General features: G+C 49.1%; 1 protein-coding gene across 1 annotated transcript in view; it reads left to right on the top strand.

Annotated features, from left to right (window-relative positions):
- SLC35F3 (solute carrier family 35 member F3) overlaps positions 1-20,080 on the top strand; it is a 406,084-nt gene extending 386,004 nt beyond the window's left edge. The window contains exons 4-8 of the mRNA XM_042960391.1: positions 5,141-5,360; positions 11,907-12,032; positions 14,738-14,930; positions 15,737-15,826; positions 18,585-20,080. Of these exons, the coding sequence (XP_042816325.1) occupies positions 5,141-5,360; positions 11,907-12,032; positions 14,738-14,930; positions 15,737-15,826; positions 18,585-18,820 (865 nt within the window). The 3' untranslated portion in view covers positions 18,821-20,080. The remainder of the gene's footprint in view (positions 1-5,140; positions 5,361-11,906; positions 12,033-14,737; positions 14,931-15,736; positions 15,827-18,584) is intronic.
- The last annotated feature ends 1,949 nt before the right edge of the window (positions 20,081-22,029 follow it).

Here is a 22,029-nt window from a genome sequence, read left to right as displayed (position 1 = left end):
GTCAACAACGTCAGAGGCTTCCAAGAGAAAGAGGAACATCCGAAGGTACCTGTTGGATGTAGCAATGCAGAGCTCATTAGTAATCAGGCCAAGGGTTTGGGTGAGTGATGGGAGCTGATGCTGGGTTAGTAAACGGAAGAGTGAGAGAGGTGGGTGTGGGGGACTTGAGTGCAGACAACCATTCTGAAAAATCTTGGCTCTGAAAGAGGGGATGAGGGAGGACGGAGGGCTGACAGGATGCTTGCTTTTGCTTTGGGGGGTATATTTTAAGGTTGGTGAGGCTTAGCCTATCTAAATGGTGACAGAAAGGATCCAAAAGAAAGGGGGACCATTGAGAGTGTTCACTGGGGAGTGAGCACAGGCTGCGGGTCTGGCTCCACCACTGACTGAACTCGAATACATCATTTAATCTGTCTGGGCCACAGCATCTTTATCTGTACCTTGCAGGGTTTCTCTGCAATTACGGTTTTCAAACTGCACGCCTCAGAACTGTCTGAGAGCACTCACGTTTCAACTTCAGCCACAGCGACCTTGACCTCTCTTGCGTGTTTTTAAATAATGTTTTTTATTTTTAGCAATTTAATACATGTACATACTTTGAGAAAGCAAATGGTAGTAAAATAATTATTTTAAAAAAATTGCAGCCCCTGTCCGTACCTCCTCACTCTCAGCCACTCCCAATTCTTGTGTTATTTATGCCAATTTATGTACAATTCTTATCTCCGTGTTGCTCCCATGTAGACATCTGTTGATTTCTGACCCCTCCTATACCCACTTGCCCTGATTCTGTTCCCGTCAACATAATGCTACCTCATCATTTGGTTAATAGTGTTTTCATTATCATAAGCATGCAAATAGTGCCCAGCGACTGTCTCCTTTTATGAACAACTTGTCATTCTTCCTGCCAGAAACATTTGCCTCTTTTGTCTCATTTACCCTGATTTCCAGTAATGATTGATATTTTTTCCTAAATCTCCTGCCGTCTCAAAAACCTGCCAACATATTCCCTGTGCTGGTTTGATCAGAAGACTTCCCTGGAGACTCCATTTCCAGAGCCCCACGTGATCTGCCGTGGAGCCTCCTCCTGGGACTAGCTTTCACTCTTGCCTGTGTTGGAGCCATGCCTCCTGCTGCCATATCTTCTTTCTTGGTTTCTACCCTTGTGTTGGTGCAGCCTGTCCTCTAACAGTAAGGGAGACTATGTTTTTGAGTACTGTATAACTGAAAATGTCTTTATCCTACTGTGCCATTTAATTGATGGTTGGCTGGTAACAGAATTTTGGCTCCCAAAAAACATTGCCCTTGAAAAATGTTAAAGTCATTATTGTATAGCTTCCATTTTGGTTTTTGAGATATCAGATGCTATTACAATTTGCTACCCCTTGGACCTATTTGGTTTTATTTCTCTTGAGAGCTTTTACATTTTCTCTTTATCCCTTCATGTCACAAATATGTGCCTTGTTTTGGTTCTTCCTTCAGCCAGTTTTCTTGGTACTTGATAGGCCCTTTTGTTATGAAGATTCATATCCTACATTTCTAAAAACATTTCTTGCATTATTTCTTTTGTAATTTTCTCCACTTCATTTTTTCCATTTTCCCTTTAGTCTAGAGTTTCTTTTAGTTTAATATTGGACCTCCTGGCTTGACCTTCTAATGTTACCTTCCTCGTCCTCCTCCTTCTCCTCCTCCTCCTACTCCTTCTCTCTCTTTCTCTTTCCTCTCTCATGAGAGATTATCTTGGCTTTATGTGCAATTCTTCTATTTAATCTTTTTAGTTTAGCTATCCTTTATTTAATTTCCGAGATTGTCTCCTTTTTTATAGCCATTTGTTCTTGTTTCATTGATATAATTTCTTCTCTTCTCTCTCCAAGGACATTCTCCCCCAACTCTAACTATAAATCCTACCTATCCTTGAATGTTCAGGTCAAAATCCGTATCTTGTGTGAGGCCTTGTCCAATCAGTTCAAATCTCTTCCTTAAACATGAATTCTATGGCACTGTTATATTCCACACCATCTAATACGTGATTAAATTTGCATTTCTTGCTGTTGAGGAAATCAGTTTTCTCTCCCTGATCGCACTCTAATATTCTCAAGACCAAGGAAGCACTGTTTACTTGTTCTTTATCAGCCAGAGTGCCTTGTCTAGAATTGTGAATACAACAAGTGATAAATAAGTGCTTATTGGTTTAAAAAAAATGGCCATCCTAATTCCACTGAGTCAGGCTGTCTAGTTGGGTTATTCAAGAACAATGTTTTAGTGACTTTTATTGACTTTCCCATGAAACTCTCTACTTAGATTTCATAGAGAAAACACAACTTTCTTTTTTCACTATATTTCGTTGGTTTAGGAAATATCTAATAAATTATGCAGTTGAGATAACCAAGAACAGTTGGCACAAGCAGGATTGGAAACAAACAACATCTAAATCTCTGCTAACACATGACTCAGTTGGTAGAAACCAAAGGGTTTGAGCTTGCTGGAGAATACCCTGCCAGCCTTGAGTACTTGGTCTGCCAAAGAAAGGGCATTCAACTGTCATATCATTTAAGCAAAAACAAGTCAAGAGTCTCTACTATACTCTATTTTTTGTGTACCAAGAAGAGGTATCCGGAAGAAAAGAATTTGTGCTCATCATCTCTCTTGAGTCCCCTTGCAATCAAGGGTATATATACCTGACATAGATTAGTGCACAGCCTTTGGTCTTAAAACAGCACAAGTTTCACTGGCTCAGGGCCAATCATCTTGGTCTCCTTAGAACCCAGATCTACCCATCTTAGCTGTACTTCCCCAGCCATCAGTCCACAAAGGGCCAAAAGAACTCTACTGGGCTCAGAAATCTTGCCTTTTCCATCTCCAGGATGGATCCCCCTTCCCCACCACTTCTACAACCATCACACTTTGGAAGACTCACACATAGATTCTTTCTCTTTCCTTCTCTCATGAGAGATTATCTTGGCTTTATGTGAAATTTTTCTATTTAATCTTTTTAGTTTAGCTATCCTTTATTTAATTTCCAAGATTGTCTCCTTTTTTATAGCCATTTGTTCTTGTTTCATTGATATAATTTCTTCTCTTCTCTCTCCAAGGACATTCTCCCCCAACTCTAACTATAAAACAGCACAAGTTTCACTGGCTCAGGGCCAATCATCTTGGTCTCCTTAGAACCTAGAGAGGACATAACGTGTCCAACTGACTTCGGATGGCCCCTGCCACAGCATGAATCATTTTTTATACTAGTGAGTCAGGGAAACTTAGAAATCCTACTTTCATTGTGCTCCCTTAAGAAGGGTAACCTCTAAGTAGAGTTAAAATTTGTACTTCCTGGGGCTCCTGGGTGGCTCAGTCGGTTAAGCATCCGACTTTGGCTTAGGTCATGATCTATGGTCTGTGGGCTTGAGCCCTGTGTCGGGCTCTGTGCTGACAGCTCAGAGCCTGGAGCCTGCTTCGGATTCTATGTCTCCCTCTCTCTCTGCCTCTCCCCCACTCGCATTGTTTCTCCCTCTCTCTGTATCAAAAATAAATAAACATTAAAAAATTTTTTTAAATTTGTATTTCCTATTGATCATGCTGAAAGGACTGACACCACTTTATGGCTACTGTCAAACACAAACTTGAAGGAAGCCATCCCTGGTCACCACCCCTGAAGGAAAGAAGACTGTTCCGTGCACAGGGACTCAAGAAAACCCCCTAGAAAAATTCCACTGAAATATTGTATGAAGATCATGCAGCAGCAGAAACGTCAACCCATCAGATGAGAGCTTTGTCTGTATAAAGCCGCACTGGAATCAATTCAGTCGAATTGGTTTCATGGTAACTTTAGAAATTCGGACATATTCCCCTGGTGGTGGTTTAGAAGCAACAGAGGTCCCTGAGTTCAGTGAAAGAGCATGTGTTTCCTTGTCTCTTCTGTGGCGATCCCACAGTCAAGTCATGAGCGAAGGCGGATTGCATTTTGGATTAATGATAAGAACAAATTAAAATAAAAATCACGCCAAATCCCCTTTGATGCGTGCTCTTAATTTTTCTCCTCTCCTGCTGCATTTTAAATTTAAGTGGCATAGACTACAGCTATCCCCCCCTTCCCCCACGCTGGGGTATTTCGCTTATTCTAATTATTTCTTTTCTCTCACTCCTGTCCTCACTTGCTCATGCATCGGCTGCACTGGGCACACAGTCTGTGAGCCTGGGCGCTGACGGCCATGGGATCCAGGCTCCTTGCCCACCCATCCCCTTGCCTGGCTGTCAGGGCAGCAGAGCAATAACCTTGGCTCCCAGGTGGTCCTGGCAATAGCAGGCTGTCTGCAGACCAAGCCCCTCTCAGGGGGTAGATGTCCTCTCCATCTACCCCACGGCCTCCTCTGCTGTCTTCTTCTGCATGTGGAAGGTTAGCTTTGTTTTTCTGACGTGGTTTTCCATACACTCATGGTCCTTTCCCCTGGAATCCAGAAGAGCATTCAAAAACCTCCTTCTATAGGTGGTTCCTCACCTCCCTCTCTGTTCCGATGCTGAGCTCTTGAATCTGTGCTAGTTTCTTAGGTGGCATGGAGACATGAACTTCCACATGGCTGAAGGACAGACCCTAAAAAAGGCCTCATAGAGAAAATGCAGATAGTTAACACTAGTTGTATCATAGCCAAAATGTATTAGAGGCACCCAAGAAAGGACTGCCCCTGGCTGACCAGAGACAATTCCAGCTGGAGGCAAACTTTTTTAAAAATATGTTTTAGTGAGTTCTCTTCGAGTATTCTTCCCGCCCACCCCCCACCCCCCCCGAAAAAGATCTAGTGACTTCCTTCTCTTAACAAGCAGGTAAAAGAATTCCTCAGTCAGTCGCCATGGAACTGGGCCTTCTTCAGATCAGATAAGCCCAACACTCCACTACCTTCTGTCTAGAACCATCAGTTCCAAACTTGGCATGAGCAGAAGGAATAATCATCTATGACGTCAGACCGTCGTGGGACATTTTCTTCAATGGACTAAAGCAATAGGTTGAAGAGCTATTTAATAGATGTTCCAAAAAACATAATAATAAGCAACCCCACCCCTTCGTCATCTGCTTTAAAAATGGGTATAGGGGAAAAAATGATCTGTCTCAACCCAAGAATATAATAACACTGCCTCTCTTTCCTTGTTTTAGGGAATGCTGTCGATTTTTTGGAGACAATGGCTTGACTTTGAAGGTGTTTTTTACCAAGGCAGCACCCTTTGGTGTTCTTTGGACACTCACAAACTACCTGTACTTACATGCAATAAAGAAAATAAACACTACGGATGTCTCCGTCTTATTCTGCTGCAACAAAGCTTTTGTGTTCTTGCTCTCATGGATCGTTCTCAGGGACAGGTTCATGGGAGTGAGGGTAAGTTCCTTATTCTCTGTCTTCCTCCCTCACTTGGTCATGTCAACCAAAACCTGCCCATTGGCTTGCTTACCTCCATGTGCTGCGTCATAAGCATAAACTGCTGACCACTTCCCTTCTGATTTGCAGCAGAAAAGGAGCCCCGGCAGAGGGCCTGGTTCTTGGTGCGCCTTGCAAACTCTCTTGCTTGCAAACCATACTAGACCAGCATTCATTAAAGCACCGTTCATTTCAAGCATTTCAGCAAGCATTCCCCAAAGTGTGTGCCAGTCGGGGACCCAACCTGGGGATGGTGATGCATTTCCTCTCTGCGTGCTTTCTCTCTCTCTCCTGGGCAGCAGTGCCCTGCAGCCTGGAGCTCTCTGCTAACCCTATCGCTCTTTGCTTAGGACGCATCTGAAAGCCTGAGGATCCTTCCGCATCCACATATGTGTGCAGTCTTGGTAGACCCTTTGTCTGGACCGTGTGTACAAGCCAAAGTGGGCCGGATGCACTTAGGCTAAATCCAGACTGTGGAGGGCCGGTTTCATTTCCTTCACACCCCAGGCGAAGGGAGAGGGAAATTATATCCTGTGAATTACTTCTTGTTGTGAGATCCGAGACTTAGTAAATTCCGTCAAAATCTAGTCAACTTCAGCCAGTCAAATTTCCTAACAGTTGTGTGAAATATGATAAGTGCATTGTCAACTGTCAGCTGTAATAGCAAGGGGCTCACCCTGAATGAAAGCACAAGGTGACAGTTCAGTTGACAGAGTCCTGGTGGCTTCTGCTCGCCTCCCTTTGGTGGCCAGGAGCTGGTACTGCCCCATCACCTCCTCGCCACAAACAAGGACAAAAGAGGATTTGGCCACACAGCCCGTCCGCTTGTAGATAGGGCACATCGCTTCCTCCTTCCTGCCCGTCGGGCCACGTGGGCCAGCCATGCAGCTGAGAGCCCTGTGGATGGGCAGCTCCGTGACCGTGAACCACACAGGCATCCAGCAAGGGGCAGGCTCCACTCCAGGCCCTCCACTTGTATCCTTTGCTCATTGTCCTGAGGACAATGACATCACCCTGATGGAGGAATCACACCCACCTAGTTACTCAAACAGCAGTGGGGACATGAGTCAACTGCTGAGTAGTATTTTTAGCTTGCAGTAGGGGGAAATTTTGTTTTGAGTCTCAGTGTTAATTTTGGAATTAAAACCCGCTCACTGTGCTACCACCCAGAAAAGCTTTCAGCAAATACATGATCTGATACTTCGCCACAAAAAACACAGGTGCTTCCAGCGGTAATCTGTCCAAACAGCCTGCCTGCCTGGACTCTGCAGACTCCAATGTCCGGGAGCCCATTGTGACTTCATTTGGCTGCCACATGCCAAGGGAATTCAGGAAACTCTTCGGCATGATTCTCATGTCCAAAGCAAATTCCAAATGAGACTCTGTTAATCGGGAAGAGAAACTTCAAGATGAATTCTGCACTGAAGCTGGATTTTTTTTTTTTTTTGAGGTTAAGAGAAGTAGGCTGGAAAATACTTGAAACCCTCCTAGACCCATAGAGAACAATGTGACATACCCAGATCTTTTCTTTGTTGCTATTCATGGATAGGAGTGTTTTCTCCCATGACATCCCTTGAACTATGATCCTGTCTAGCCATCCTGGCCACTTGGTCAGTTTGGTCTGCGCTGACCACTATATACTGAACAAAATTTTGTGTTGAAGCCATCACTAGGCCAGCACTGAAAAGAAGGTCCCAGAAGCTGGTACTGGCGATGAAATTTTGTAACCTGTGAAGTGCTGTGTAGCTATGGGTCTCTCTAATAAGCATTAATCCTCTGAGAAGCATGTGACCCCCCCTCCCCCATCCAAGAGCTTCCCACTCCAAGTCATGGCGTATTCCCCTCTTCCCGTCTTTAAGAATCCAGAGAGCTAGCAAAATCTGTGAGACCCCAGCAGCGGCCAGAGTGATGGGAAATCTCCCCCTTGATAACAGATGGGAAACCTAGGTCCAAGATAATATCTAACTGGTGCAAGGGTTCTTTTAGATTTCCCTCAGACCTCTGGCTTATCCAAGCACAAAATTTCCAGACATTGGAGGAAACTGACAGTGTTCCCCATCCTGGGGGCTGAGCATATGAGCTGGAGAATCTCACAGACGTTAAGACAAAGGAGCACCAACCTTATGTTTGTGGGAACAGCCCGCCCAGAGGATCTGCGTTAATTACGACAGTTACATCACAAGGGCTGTGGTTCCTGGAAAACATCAACTGGTCCAGGTCACATGGTCTGGCCAAGAAGAAGCAAACATATCTTCTCATGCTGGAGAGATCCCGACCACTTAAGACATCAGAGGGGACTGTTGAAAGCAGCCCACGTTGGCCATTGTGTCCCCTTTCACCCTGTGCTTAGATGGGCTTTCCGTACGTCCCCCCGGCTCTCCAGATTCAGGGTTTCTGATGCAATAGGGAGATGTTCCAGTCTAGAGTCAAACGACTAGGCTTTGGATTTTGATTCCACTCTTACAAGCTGTTGGGCCTTGAGCAAGTTACTTAACGTCTCTGAGCCTTTGTTACGTATTTTATAGGACAGTTGTGAGAATAAAATACGATCATGTGTGCTCGGCACATAATATCCAGTAACTGTTATCTTTCTCAGTGTTGTTATTTTGATCATTCCTTCTCAGTTGGAGGGGTTTGTTGGATCAGCTCCATTCTTCTGGTGACAGTCCCGGAAGCCAACAGATGTCTAGGGAGGCAGTTTTGTGTAGCAAAAGCAGCGGCTGAACGAAAACAGGTAGAACTTGGGGCATGAGGAAGGCCTCTGCTAAAGCCAAAGCCCTCCCAGCTGTGCTCAGCAGCTGGATAAAGAAGGCTTGTCTGGGTGAGACCCCCATCTCGATAGAAACGGAAGATGATGGGATCTTCTGCTTCCTGGGCATCTGTTCATAACGGCCCCCAATAGTTAGGGCTTTCCAGCCAGGAGGGACTGGGGCAGAAGCAAGACAGCCACCTGAGAGATCATTCACGTGGGCCCCCAAAGCCCAGCAGCACATTCCCGGGGATCCGTGCTTTTTCCCAGACCAGTTCCCATCTCAGATTCCAGCTGATGTTTTCAATAATGGCAGTGCTTTCTTGGTGTCGCCCGAGGGGCCATCCCTGAATGGTAGCTCCACTTCAGATCGACTGCCTTCTGTTTGGGAGGCTGCCCCCTGCCACCTGAGCACAGCTGGGGGAAGCTGGGACACAGAGCACAGAGGGGGAGGGGGGGTGGGGGGGTCACTGGAGGGCTCACAGCCAGCCCCTTCCTGTTACACTCTTCTGAGTGGGGAAGAGCAGCCAGGAGCTGGGAGGGGAAGTGTTAGGGGAAGTATATTTAAAACGTGTCCTTTCCATTTCTCAAAATTGCCCCCAACTGTCAACATCCACAGTGCAGCACCCGGGGCTTGGTTGGGCAGAGGACGTGCGGCCCATCGCGGTCTGGGCAGAGTAGAGGGTAGAGCCCGTCTGAGAGGGGGCCCGACTGTGGTGCTGCACCCACCTTTCCTCCTGGATGTCCGAGGGCTTCACCTCCTTCCGCTCAGCCTGACATTGGAGATGGGGCACTGCGGCCACAGGGGGCGCAGGGCGCATCACTGAGTTTCTGGAGCTCTGAATCCAAAGCCCCCGAGGCCAGGCAGGCTCTGGTGGGGTCACCACGCGAGGCGAGGCCACCAGTAAGAGGGTAATTGGCACCACACTGGCCTCGGAGTCTCCTGGGTCTAACTCTCCTCCCCTCCAGCTGGAGAAGAGATGGTGATCTCACCCTTCTTGGTCTTAGGGCCTCTGTCAGCCATCAGTCTGAAGCCCCAAGTCCCCGTTTTGGGACAGGTCAGTGGGCTACCTGGAGGGGGTGGTGGAAGGTGGGAGAAAGGAGGGCCGGGGGAAATTCGGCTGTCTACTTTTCTTTATTTCCTCCTCAAACCCCGCATTCTCCCTCAGGGACACCCCGATCTAGACAAGGGACATGTGAAACCACAGGACAGGCATGTCTGGCCTTGCTGGATAGTGATAAGAGCGCAAGCGGGGGGAGGGGCAGAGAAAGAGGGAGACACAGAATCTGAGCTGTCAGCACAGAGCCCGACGCGTGGCTCAAACCCACGAACCGAGAGATCATCACCTCAGCTGAAGTCGGATGCTTAACGGACTGAGCCACCCAGGCGCCCCTGCACGTATTTTTTTAAAGATAGAACTGGGATCTTGAAAGAAAACGTCAGGCTTGAGGGAGGACTTCCAGGTCCCCCCCCCCCCAAATCCATAGGGTGTTTCAGCTCTGCCCTGCTGTTCGGGGGGCGTTAAGAGTGAGCTTAGCTCCAGCACCATGGGTGTGCCCCAGGCTCAGGGCTAGGGGTCCCATCAGGGCTGCTGGTGCCAGGAGAATGCGGGCCTCACAGTGGAGCTCACAGGAGTCCCCTGTGACCTGTGGCAGGGACTCCGAAGAGGAGAACTGGAGGTCTGAGCCAGTGAGCGGGGGGGACCACAGTCCCCCGGTGCCACCTGTCAGAATGAAATCTTGGGGCCCGGGCTCCCGACTACTGACTGGAAGGTTCTCACTCTTACCCCTCCAACCCCTTCCCTCCACTCTTTTGCACAGCTCAGCGCAGGCGGAAGCTTTCAGCCCTTCATTATTTACCCAGTAGGGAAGACAGAGCCAGAGGCTGGAGACCAGCCTTGTAAGTCTTCAGGAGAAAATAAGCCCCTGATCCCCTTCATTTCCTTGAAACTTCAGCCCCAAGTTCGAAAAGGCTCAAATACCATTGGGGCTGCACCAAATCGTCTGAAATGCAGCTATTTTCTTCCCTCCTTCTTTTTTTCTAGTTATTTTTCTCTTCTGCGGACCTCCGATGCCCAGCCAGGTTCAACTGTTCCAAGCGGCATCTTTGCGCTGTGTGTGTGTCCCCTGGACCAGAAGCCGCCCTCTTTCCCTGCCGGCCTTATCGCTTGCCCCTCTCTTCTTCTGGAGGGGGGAAGAAAACCCCCTTACTGTCTTACGGTCTCTGTTTCTTTCCCTACGTGAGCAGTCGCACACAGTATGGGTAGCATCTGAGTATGAAATAGATTCCGTGTGTGATGCGGGATGAAGCATCTGCCTAACAGCGAGTCACTAACCCAGAAAGGACAAGTGGGCAGACACGGGCCTGGCACTTCTCTAGCAGATGACCATCACCTGCTCTCTCAAGAGCCTCTGTGTTCTCTGGGCAGATTTATCATGACACAGAAGTACTGCATGAGGAACATACCAGAAGTTTGTAACTCAGGCTGAGTGACGCTCAACCGCAGTACCTTGCACTAACCTGAAATTTTTATGTTTAAGCCGCGAAGGAAACCACAGTTCAGACCTCAGACAGGGTGGTTGGCGGTAGCATGTGACGTGAGCCAGCCTTTCCTGTTGAGATAAACAGTGACTTTGCAACCAGACAGACCTGAAATTTGGCGTCCCCGCTCAGCCACACACCAGCGCTGTGACTTTGGGCGAGTTACGTAGCCTCCCTGAGCCAAAGCTTTCATGTTTACGAAATGAAACGAATGATCGTATCTACCTGTTTTGAGGATAAAGCGGGAAAATACATAGAGAACACTTAGCCCATGACCCCCGAGTTAGTAAGTGGCGACTGATATTGTTGTAGGCAGCTGAGGTCAACTTTGGTCCGTTAAGAGAAAGAAAGCTCCCAGCGAACCCAGTAGCGGAAACTTGTATCGCACACATTTGTTCTGGCCTCCCCGTGTTTTGCCTACAGCACCCCCACTCGGCACCAGCAACGTTTCGGTAGCTCCCTGACCGCCTCGGGTCCAAACTTGTCCTTGTTCGCCGCGCTGATGCATTTCTCCTTTGCGAAATGTCATCCCACGGAGTCGGTCTCCTGGGTAATCCGACAGTTTCATTGGGCGCAGCGGCAGGAATGTGTGCGTCTCCCTGGAAGGGCCATTCCACCCAGGAAGTCTATATCCGGATAATGACAGGATTAGGGGGGGTCGGCGGGGGGCGGGGGGGATGGCCCTGCAGCAGCTAAGAAAAGGAGCTGCCCTCCCAGGGTGAGGACACTGTTGCCCTTTGTCATATGACACTCTATCAGAAGACCCTACTGCTGGCATGTTAAATGGGGCCATGATCTGCGCCCTCTCTCTGTTGAGATACAAAGTACGTAAAAGCAAGATCCCATGAGGTGCTTTCAGAAGGTTGGGAAGGAACCGAGGTGACTTCCAGGTGCTGTCTACCAACCCCTGTCACGGCCAAACCACCTACTGTTGGCATTACGGCCGCCTCCCCTGCGGTTCCCAAGGCGCCCAGTGACGGGCCACCACGGGATGAGCATGTCTCCTTGCTAACAGCCATTCCGGGTTCTTCGGTCGCACCAAGCTTTACTGAGCAAGAACGGAAATTTCACTCGTTCTCCAGAGACCTGGAAAGGAGACCCCACTCTTCCGTCCCATTCCTGAACTTCCATGAGCTTTTCTACCGCATTCACCCTCCAGCGGCCCATCGGATTCCCCCACCACTACCCTCACCGCTGTCCTCTTCCTTCTGTCCAGATTGTGGCCGCCATCCTCGCCATCGCTGGGATCGTGATGATGACCTATGCGGATGGCTTCCACAGCCACTCTGTCATCGGCATAGCGCTGGTGGTGGGCTCTGCGTCCATGTCTGCCCTCTACAAGGTAAGTACGTGCAGAGCAAGCTCCCTGAGCTTTCCCGGGAGAGAACAGCGGGCCTCTGCGTGGCTGGCCCAGCACCTTTGGGGCGCCTTGATGGCACCTGTGTTTTAAGGTGAGCAGCATACAGACTTGTAGTGATGAGGCGTGCACCTGCTCTTGGCTTTGGCTCTCTAGATCTTGCCATCGACGGCCGTATCTTCGCCGTACTGGGGATAACATAGATGGAGCAGTGGATCGGCAGTGTCAGATGTCGGTGACTTCATGGTTTGGCAAGGACCGGAGGAGGATCAGGGGCCCTAAAGGGCTGGTTCGGTGTTGGGGGAGATGATTTCCCACCAGGTCTGACGTGAAGATTTAAATACCCGGTGCAGCCTTGTCAATGAAATCTTTCATCCCATGGTTTGTGCAGCTACCCGTACTCAGCATGAATCCATAATGCATTTGGAGCACTTCCCGGAGATCTGAAGAACAACTACTATGATATGGGGATTATAACCTATTTTTGACAAAATGTTGGGAAGTGCTGGAAAGCATGTCCCAACTGCAGGTGTGGATGGGACCATTTAAAAAGAAAATTTAACGTTTACTTATTTTTTTTAACGTTTATTTATTTTTGAGACAGAGAGAGAGAGACAGAGCATGAACGGGGGAGGAGCAGAGAGAGAGGGAGACACAGAATCGGAAGCAGGCTCCAGGCTCTGAGCCATCAGCCCAGAGCCCGACGCGGGGCTCGAACTCACGGACCGCGAGATCGCGAGATCATGACCTGAGCCGAAGTCGGACGCTTAACCGACTGAGCCACCCAGGCGCCCCAACATTTACTTATTTTTGAGAGAGAGACAGGGTGCGAGTGGGGGAGGAGCAGAGAGAGAGAAAGACACAGAATCTGAAGCAGGGTCCAGGCTCTGAGCTGTCAGCACAGAGCCCGACGCGGGGCTCAAACTCACAAACTGCGAGATCATCACCTGAGCTGAAGTCAGATGCGTAACCGACTGAGGCGCCCCTGGATGGGACCAGTTTTGATCCCCACTCTCTGCTCCCCCACCCCATCATGGCTTCTGGCTGCTCTCCCTCCTCCTTCCCTTTCTTCCTCTCTCCTTTTATGTCCATGGTGAAGAATGCAAATAGTCTCTGATCTCCGACCTGGAGGTTTCGAGGAGGATCCAGGGAGGAGTGAGGATTTAGCTTTGAGACTTACTGGCCCTTTGGGGATCCAGACAGTAGGACAGAGAAAATGATGTATGGTAGAGAGGTATAAGAAAAGGCACTTTTTCCCAGCTCTGTGCGTAAGACATTTTGTGGTTTGGGAATGCAAAATAACGGCACCTTCCCATCCTTCATCAGCTCCCTGCCCTCACTGCCCACAGAGAGACGCACACAGGCCATCTTCCTTCTCCGGAACACAGCTCGCCAAGAGGATGTGATAGGCCCACGCCGCTCTGAGACTTCAAAGACACTATTCAAATGCAGAAAATAGGACAAGGCCACACTCGGCTGCACTCGATTAGCTGCGTGCTAATGGGAAGCAGAGGGCACACGGAAATGCAATCAATCCACAATGAGCACAAATAATGCTGATTTTGATTCCCATTTCCCATCTCCTCCCCTGCCCCCTCCTTACGCAGAGGGGCTAGCGGGTGGAAGCCTGAGCAATTTATTTCCCTCTTCGTGCTCCTTGCACGTATGCCCAGAAATACCTGAAAGACTTGAGAACTGGCTGAAAAAAGGAAGAAGCAGCAGGGTAGGAGGAGACTCAAGCTCAACTCAGATCAGTTAGTTCCCTGGTTGTGGATCGTTCCCTGAAGGCTGCCTCTGTAATCCCAGCTTCCCAGCCTCCAGGCACATCTACCCCTCTCTCTCCGGCCCTCACACATTTGAAATATGTACAAACAAGAACAGGTGTAAGAACTCAGAGTGGGGCGGGTGCGTTCCACTAAAACCCTTGCCGGTTCTGGAATGAGGTGGCGGGATGGAGCAGAGATGAGCTGAGTGTTACAGTCCCTCTACCTTCGATTTGCAGAACATGGCTTTGCAGCCAAAGCTCTTTTCACTGAGGGCAAGCTGTGTTGTGCAAAGTCAGAGATCCATCAGACGAATGGTAGTCACTTGTAATTTCTGTGGCTTCCTCCTCTTCAGACTCTCTGAACCTGGGATGTCGTGTGATGAATACAACACAGACAGGGGCACCTGGGTGGCTCAGTTAGTTGAGGGTCCGACTTTGGCTCGGGTCGTGATCTCATGGCTCATGAGTTTGAGCCTCGTGTCGGGCTCTGTGCTGTCAGCTCGGAGCCTGGAGCCTGCTTCGGATTCTGTGTCTCCCTCTTTCTTTTTCGGCCCTTCCCCGCTTGTGTGCTCTCTCACACGCACGCGCTCTCGCTCTCTCTCTCAAAAATAAGTAAACATTCAATGAACACAACACAGACAAATGAAGCCTAGCGTGAAAACCCATGAGTCCTGAAGATGCCTTCTATGAGGCCAGAGATCTGTAACTCTTCATTATGGCGCTACTGAGATTTGGATATGTGTACAGGTGCACATAGGTCAGACCCCACCACCTTTTCCATGAAGGCTGGTAAGGTAGGATTTACCCTTCACGTGGCTGCAGTCCTGTGGTCCAGCACAGCCTCATCAGGTGCATTCTACTCCCCCTGTGACAAGGTGACGTCTGGGGCGAGTCTTCACCCGGCCTCCTCTGCTTCCTCCGGCAGGTTCTGTTCAAGCTCCTCCTGGGCAGTGCTAAGTTCGGAGAAGCCGCCTTATTTTTGTCCATTTTGGGTGTGTTTAACATCCTCTTCATCACCTGTATTCCCGTCATCCTCTACTTTACCAAAGTGGAATACTGGAGCTCCTTCGATGACATTCCATGGGGAAACCTTTGTGGATTTTCAGTCCTCTTATTGAGTAAGTGTCGATCACCCCGTCAGAATCCCCGCCGTCAGAAGCAATGATGGGTGAACAGGACCGGGCAGCTCAAGGGGCATCTGCAAACCCATGCCCTGAAGAAGAAAAGCATTCTGTTGTTATGCTGAAATTCCCAGTGCTTTTCAAGATGGTTGAGTCTTTAAAGACTGTTAAGTCCTTGTAAAGATGGCACTGGATTCTAATTCAGAACCACAGTCGAGGCAGCAGTAGCCATGGTCACTGCCGCTCTGAGTAGTGACCTACTGATAACAGAACGGATAACAGAACAGTCCCCACAGGACCGGTAGGGAGTTGGCAAATAATACGTGCAAGGTTCTTAGAACAGTGTCTAATACACATCGGTGTCCAATAGATATTATCAGTTATCATTACTGTTAATATCATCATCACCATTCCTTGATGGAAGGCGGGTCCTAGGCAGAAAAGTGGCCAAGAAGGTGCCTCGCCCAGTTTCCATCTAAAAGTGCATAACCCGAAGCGCCTGCCATGGTCACTGCCGGCAGAAAGCACCGGGATGTAGGATGAGTAGGATAGCCCCAGCCCTCTTTTCCAGTGCCTTCCCGCTGACCACCTTTTCCGCATTTCTTTTCCCTTCTTCAGAGCTCAGGGAAGGAAGGAAAGCTACATAATCAGGGTGTTCGACCCTAATCCCCACCCAAGGTCACTGAGTCAGTGGTAACTCCCGTGACTCCAGCCTCATCAGAGAAGGTGGGGTGGGACAGACCAGGGAGGCTGTAAAGTCCAGGGCCAGCCACAAATAACACCCTCTGTCTTCTTTATTTCAGCATTCAATATTGTATTAAATTTTGGAATTGCTGTTACGTATCCCACTCTGATGTCTGTTGGAATCGTCCTCAGTGTACCTGTGAATGCAGGTAAGCCAGTATGGCTTCCAGTATCTGCTTGCACACACACACACACACACACACACACACACACACACGTGTGCATGCTTACAAACACACATACTCACACACACTCTTGCTGTGCCTGCCATGGAAAGCAGATTTAACCTTCTGTATAAAAAGAAAGCACTTAGGGGTGCCTGGGTGGCTCAGTCGGTTGAGTGTCTGACTCTTGATTTCGGCTCAGGTCATGATCTCACGGTTCGTGGGATCGAGCCCCATGTCGGGCTTCATGTTGACAGCGTGGAGCCTGCTCGCTCTCTCTCAAAATAAATAAATAAAAAACGAAAGAAAGCAAGCACTTAGGTACAAGTCGGTGTTTCTCATATATACGGTATTTCTCCAGAATGCATTGATTTTCACGTAGAACACCAAAGTACAGCTAGTCTAAAGCCATCTCAGGGCTAACTGACGTGAGGACCGGAGAGGAGTGTCATTCATATGAGTAAGAAGCATGGAAAAATATGTAGCGGGAAGAAACTTTTAATATTTGCAAGTGACTTTCTGGGGCAGAAAATGTGCTCAGGGTGTGATGGGTATGATGTAGGGTTTACAGACAGAAGGAGTGCGCACGTGATTCTCCGCCTCCCCGGAGAGCGAGAGCCCTTTCCCCCGGTGACTCGGGACCTTGCTTTGTTTTCTGCTGGGGACAGTCGGCAGCTCTTCCAAAACTTTGTGGTCGCCTGCCCCCCACCTTCCTCCTTTCCTGGCTCATCCTGGTGGCAATTTTGGATTTTCTTCCCGTAGCCACCGCCCCCCCACACCTGACGCCCCCGTATAACCTGTCGTTAGCCGGAGAAGGGTTTGTAAATCTCTTCTCTCTGTAGCACTCGCCCCGTTGACAGCTCTCAATTTCCGAAGCCTTTTCCTGTGATCTGGTTCCTCACCCCTCCTGTCCCGCTTGTTCTGTATGTGCCTCACCCTGGCCCCAGACCCTCCTAGGGGCACCTCAGGGCAGCGTGTGGAAAAAGGCCCGGCGGGGGTGGCAGCACAGGCTCTGCCCACCTGGAGGATGGTGGTCCCAACCCATTGCCTCGCTGGGTCTTTGCTTGTCCCACCCGAATGTGAAGGTAGTACCTCCCCTCAGTCAATATCTCAAAAGGCTGAATGCGTCAGAGAGAGCTGGTAAGAAGCGGTCCACACTGTGAGCCTCCAGACTCTGCTGCCTTCTGGAAAATAACTTCTCAGCTTACCCCCTACCCCTTACGGCGTCTTTGTAGTCACGGCGTTCTTCACTTGGAGAAGGCGTATCACAGGTGGTTCCTAGACGGATGCTTACTTTGTCCGTATCATACAGCCAGGGGTTTGAGAGAGAAATCAGCATCATTTCTCATCACTCACCTGCAACCTAGGAGTTTAATTCTGCGGCCAAGGAAGGGATCACATCCAATTCCCCAGTGGAAGAGAGGAGCAAAGGTGGCCACTGTTACCTGATGTGTCAGAGCGGAGCCATTGGGTGGTTTCCCGACCCTCCCTGGCGCCTATCTGGGGCGCAGCCCGTGGGCCTTGCTAATTGACTGTCCCCGTCCGTTGAATTCACAGAATGTTCCACCATTATTAAAAATTAAAGCCTTGCTGAATTGCAGTGAGACAAAAGAGGCACTTTAGTTCCACCAAAGGGCTGCTAACAGTGTCTCTTCCCGTTTTAACTCTTATCCCTGTGTCTTTCTCTGCCTCCCCTAGTGGCAAGGTGAGAGGCAGGGAGGGGAGGCTGGGGGGAGGCAGGGAGAGTGGAGACCCGTGAGGGGAGAAGGCCAGAGCCGGGCCATATCCGGGGCCACATCCTGGGCCCACACGTGGAGAGCCGGCGACCGCCGGCCAGCAAGGTGGCTTTCAAAGGCCACGTGCTCGAAGTCAGCAAACGCTCTGTCACGAAGTGATAGAAAAGTAAGCAGTTGGTGTCTCTTGTGTAGAAGGCGGCCTCCAAATTTGCTTTGTCTGGTTTTAATTAAGAACGCAGGGAAATGAAGCAAAAAAAAAAAAAAGGAAAAAAGAAAAACCTTAATATCCCCAGTGGTTTTGACCATTCCGGTATGAAGAGAGTGATGGTGTAGATTTTTATGACCGGACGTTAATCCTGCTTCTCACTGTGTTCCCTCACCCGATGTGGGTCGGGTATGAGCCATGTGCCCCGTGGACCTTTAATAAACTTGGATAGTCAGTGACGACCCAGGTGGCTTTGAAGTGTCGTGCTAATAACGGCCTGGGGCGGAACAAGAATTTATATTTATTATCTTCAAAACACCAGTGTGACTTTGGCCTTTAAACCGTACCTATGAGGATATTGGGAAATAATGCTTTTAAGTTATAAATACAAAACGTCATTGTAAAAAAAAAAAACATGAAAAGTACCAAAAATATAAAGAAAGCAATAATGTTTTCATTATCCTGCCCGCCCCCCCTCCCCCGGACCCTCGGGAGGTGGGCCAAAAATAATCTTCCGGGGGGGGGGGGGGGTTGTATCTCCAATTGCCCCCCCCCCCACCATTTTTTTTGCCTGTCACATAAATCAGTGCCTGAACTGAGGTGCCATGTCAGTTTGGGGAAGTGACATACAAGCACCAGGCTTATAAAATTGAGAGGCAGCCCCTGCCCGCAAGGAACGAAGCCACCCTGAGGAAGATCCTGCGGTCAAGGAAGACCGCTTCCTGCCGGCCCGCGAGGGCACGCCCCAGCCCCCGCGCCTGGCTCACCTCCGAGTAACCCGGCTTTTCTCGGTCTCGTGCAGTGGTTGATCACTACACCAGTAAGATCGTCTTCAACGGGGTCCGGGTCATCGCCATCATCATCATCGGCCTGGGCTTCCTCCTCCTGCTCTTGCCCGAGGAGTGGGATGTCTGGTTGATCAAGCTGCTGACCCGCCTCAAGGTGAGGAAGAAGGAGGAGACGGCGGAGGGCGCTGCAGACCCGGGCTCGGGACCTCAGAGCAAGAACAGAAGAGCCCGCCCTTCGTTCGCCCGCTGACCGTGGGCCCTCCAGAACTCTGCGGCGAACGCTCACGCTCGTTGTTAGTGACTTGGGGGGTCTCTTCCTGGCGGGGGCCCCTCGGTTTGGTAAGGTGTACATACCTGTACAGTTCCGGTAATCTGCGGTAAGTTATACGGTATTTATTGGCATGTCCAATTTGCTTGCACTTTTTCCACATCAGACCTTTCTCCTAAGGTTACCAGTTCAAAATGAGAGAGACAAGAAGAGCCTCGCGGCCCTTTTTCAGTGAATGTAAAGCTGGTTACAGTTACCCTGGCATTGATTGTCCGGGGACGACGAGAGGCAGGGCCAAGTGTTCTGAATCTTAGCGACTGAAAATTACATTGCACACTGTGATTACTTTCCAGCTATGGTAGGGTCATATTTTGTTTTATACCAGAGCTGTATTCTTAATTTTAAGGGATCTCAACGAACCAAAAGCTGACTGTTCGGTCAATCTGGGCGGACGGAGGGATGGATGGATGAGGACGTTAAGAGGTGACGCGGCAAAGGGAAACGGACTGCAGAACCCATCGACTGTGGACTTAACCTCGGGGTGACGGTTGGAGGAGGACAGGCCCGCGCCGGGTGACAGAGAGGGAAAGAGAAGCCCAAGCCCCAGCTGGCTGCTCTCCTGTGTCTGTGTAAGATCATGCAAGAGAAATTACAGTGCCTTCTACAGAATTTTCGTCTTTACCTACGTGAAGCGAGGTGACATTGTAAGTCACTGGCGCCGTCTTCTCATTTAGGTGTAAAAATCTTTAGAAACCAATAAAACTATATATGTGTGTGTGTGTACAAAAAATGACAAGCTGGTGACCTGTGTAATGGCACATGGTTAGCGGTGTGCAATGCACATATAAGGTAGACTATGCCGGAGGTGAATTGCTTTCACTTCGTGACCAAGCTGGAAAAATTAACTTCCTGAACCTGTAAACCTTTTTATGAAACTTTTAAAGCACCAGGCTGTTTACTTACACAATTTAGGTCTGCCAGAAAAATTCTATCTGTGATAGATCTTGTAAAGAGGGACAAGGGGGTTAGAGTTTACTATTTTTGAAGTTTACATTGTTACATACGAAATGGAGACCTTATTTTGAAATGTTGTCATAACCCAATGGTGCACTCTGTTAACCATGGAGTCTTTCGTTTCATACGGGAAGGGGGCATTCGTGACCTGAACTTTTTAGCAAATTATTATTCTCAGTTTCCATTACCTGTTTGGCCAAACAGATGAATAAACTATTTAAAAAAGAAGCATTTCGTGCTGTGTTGGCGGCCCCGTTGTTGCATTCCCACGGTGCCCACTCCCGCCCATTCCCGCTCCCAGCAGGTCCCACCCTCCCGCACCACCAAGGCATGAAAACCCACCCAGCCACCTCAAGGGGCGAAGATTCTCATGGTGACGACAGAGGTGACTGGCACAAAAGCAAAATGCAAAACAGCCATCTGGGCCTCATACAAAATGTCTTGAGGCATCGTCTCCCTCCCCTCCTCCTCTCCCTTCACCCCCCCTCTCCTTTCCCTCCAGGCGCCTGCCCCCTACTCAGCTCTGGGTGTTGCTTGTGTCTCTCTTTTTTCTGCACAGACTGCTTCCTCAGCTCACGTTGCCCTCATAGCTACCTCCAAGTGGCGGCCTCGGTCGCCATGTTGGCACGGTCTTCCAGCTCCACTCCCACCCCTCACTTCTGCCTCAGTGTCCTAACCTCGTTCTAGCTCTGTAGAGAATTTGAGGTACCAGCCTCAATATCCTGTTCCAGGCAGCTGCAGCCAGGGGCCGTGAGGTCCAATGCCTCTCATTCTGCAGCTGCGAACGGCCAGGTTCTCTAAGGGTGGGTGTGGGGGGAGCAGAGAGGAGACGAGACGGCAAGCTTCTTCAGGACACGTCACCCTGCCAGCCACACCTAGAGCGACCATACACCATGCCTCACTTGCTCCTTGGGGTCAGAACTGGTGAGCTGAGGCTCAACATCACTCATCATCATCAGGGAAATACAAATCCAAACCACAATGAGGTACCACCTCACACCTGTCAGAGTGGCTGACAGTGACAACTCAGGCAACAACGGATGTTGGCGAGGATGCGGACAGAGAGGATCTTTTTGCACTGCGGGTGGGAATGCAAACTGGTGCGGCCACTCTGGAAAACAGTATGGAGGTCCCTCAAAAAATTAAAACTAGAACGACCCTGTGACCCAGCAATAGCACATTTATCCAAAGGATACAAGTGTGCTGTTTGGAAGGGGCACATGTACCCAATGTTTACAGCAGCCAAAGTATGGGAAGAGCCCAAATGTCCATTGACAGATGAATGGATGAAGAAGATGTGGTTTATATATACAATGGAATATTACTCGTTGATCATAAACAATGAAATCTTGCCACTCGCTCCAACATGAATGGAGTGTATTATGCTAAGCGAAATTAGAGAAAGACAAATACCATATGACTTCACTCATATGAGGACTTTAAGAGACGAAACAGATGAACATAAGGGAAGGGAAACAAAAATAATAACAAAAACAGGGAGGCAGACAAAACATAAGAGACTCTTAAAAGTAGAGAACAAACTGGCGGTTGCTGGAGGGTTTGTGGGTGAGGGGGTGGCTATATGGACAAGGGGCATTAAGAAGGATGCTTGTTGGGGTGAGCACTGGGCGTTATACGCAGGGGATGAATCACTGGGTTCTGCTCCTGAAATCATTATTGCACTATATGCTAACTAACTTGGATGTAAATTAAAAACTAAAAATAAATTAGAATAATAAATAAGAACTGGTGAGTTGAGCTGTCCAAAACAGAGAGCTCCCTGCCTGATGTGTCCAGTGTGTGCTGTGAGGGGGAACCCCTCAGCCCCCTTAGCGGAGCCTGGACGAGTCACCTCCATGATTTTGTCACGTCAGGGTGCCAAACAAACATTTCCTATGGAAGCCACAGCATGAAAAAGTTGGGAAAGCCTACACTAGAGGAGATTTACCCCGCACGCCCATTTGGCCTAAAAGACAGTAAAGACCCAAAAGAATTGAAAGCAGGGACTCAAAGGGGTATTTGTCCACTAGGGTCATAGCAGCCTTATTCACAAAAGCCAAGGGGTGGAAGTACCACAAGTGTCCATCAACAGATGAATAAACAACATGTACACACAGTGGAATATTATTCAGCCTTAAAAAAAAAAGAACATTCTGACACACGCTACACCATGGATG

Source organism: Panthera tigris, chromosome D2, assembly GCF_018350195.1.
Source record: "Panthera tigris isolate Pti1 chromosome D2, P.tigris_Pti1_mat1.1, whole genome shotgun sequence".
Classification (NCBI taxonomy): Eukaryota; Metazoa; Chordata; class Mammalia; order Carnivora; family Felidae; genus Panthera; species Panthera tigris.
Note: the sequence above shows the minus strand (reverse complement) of the source record. Positions and strands in the feature narration are given on the sequence as shown.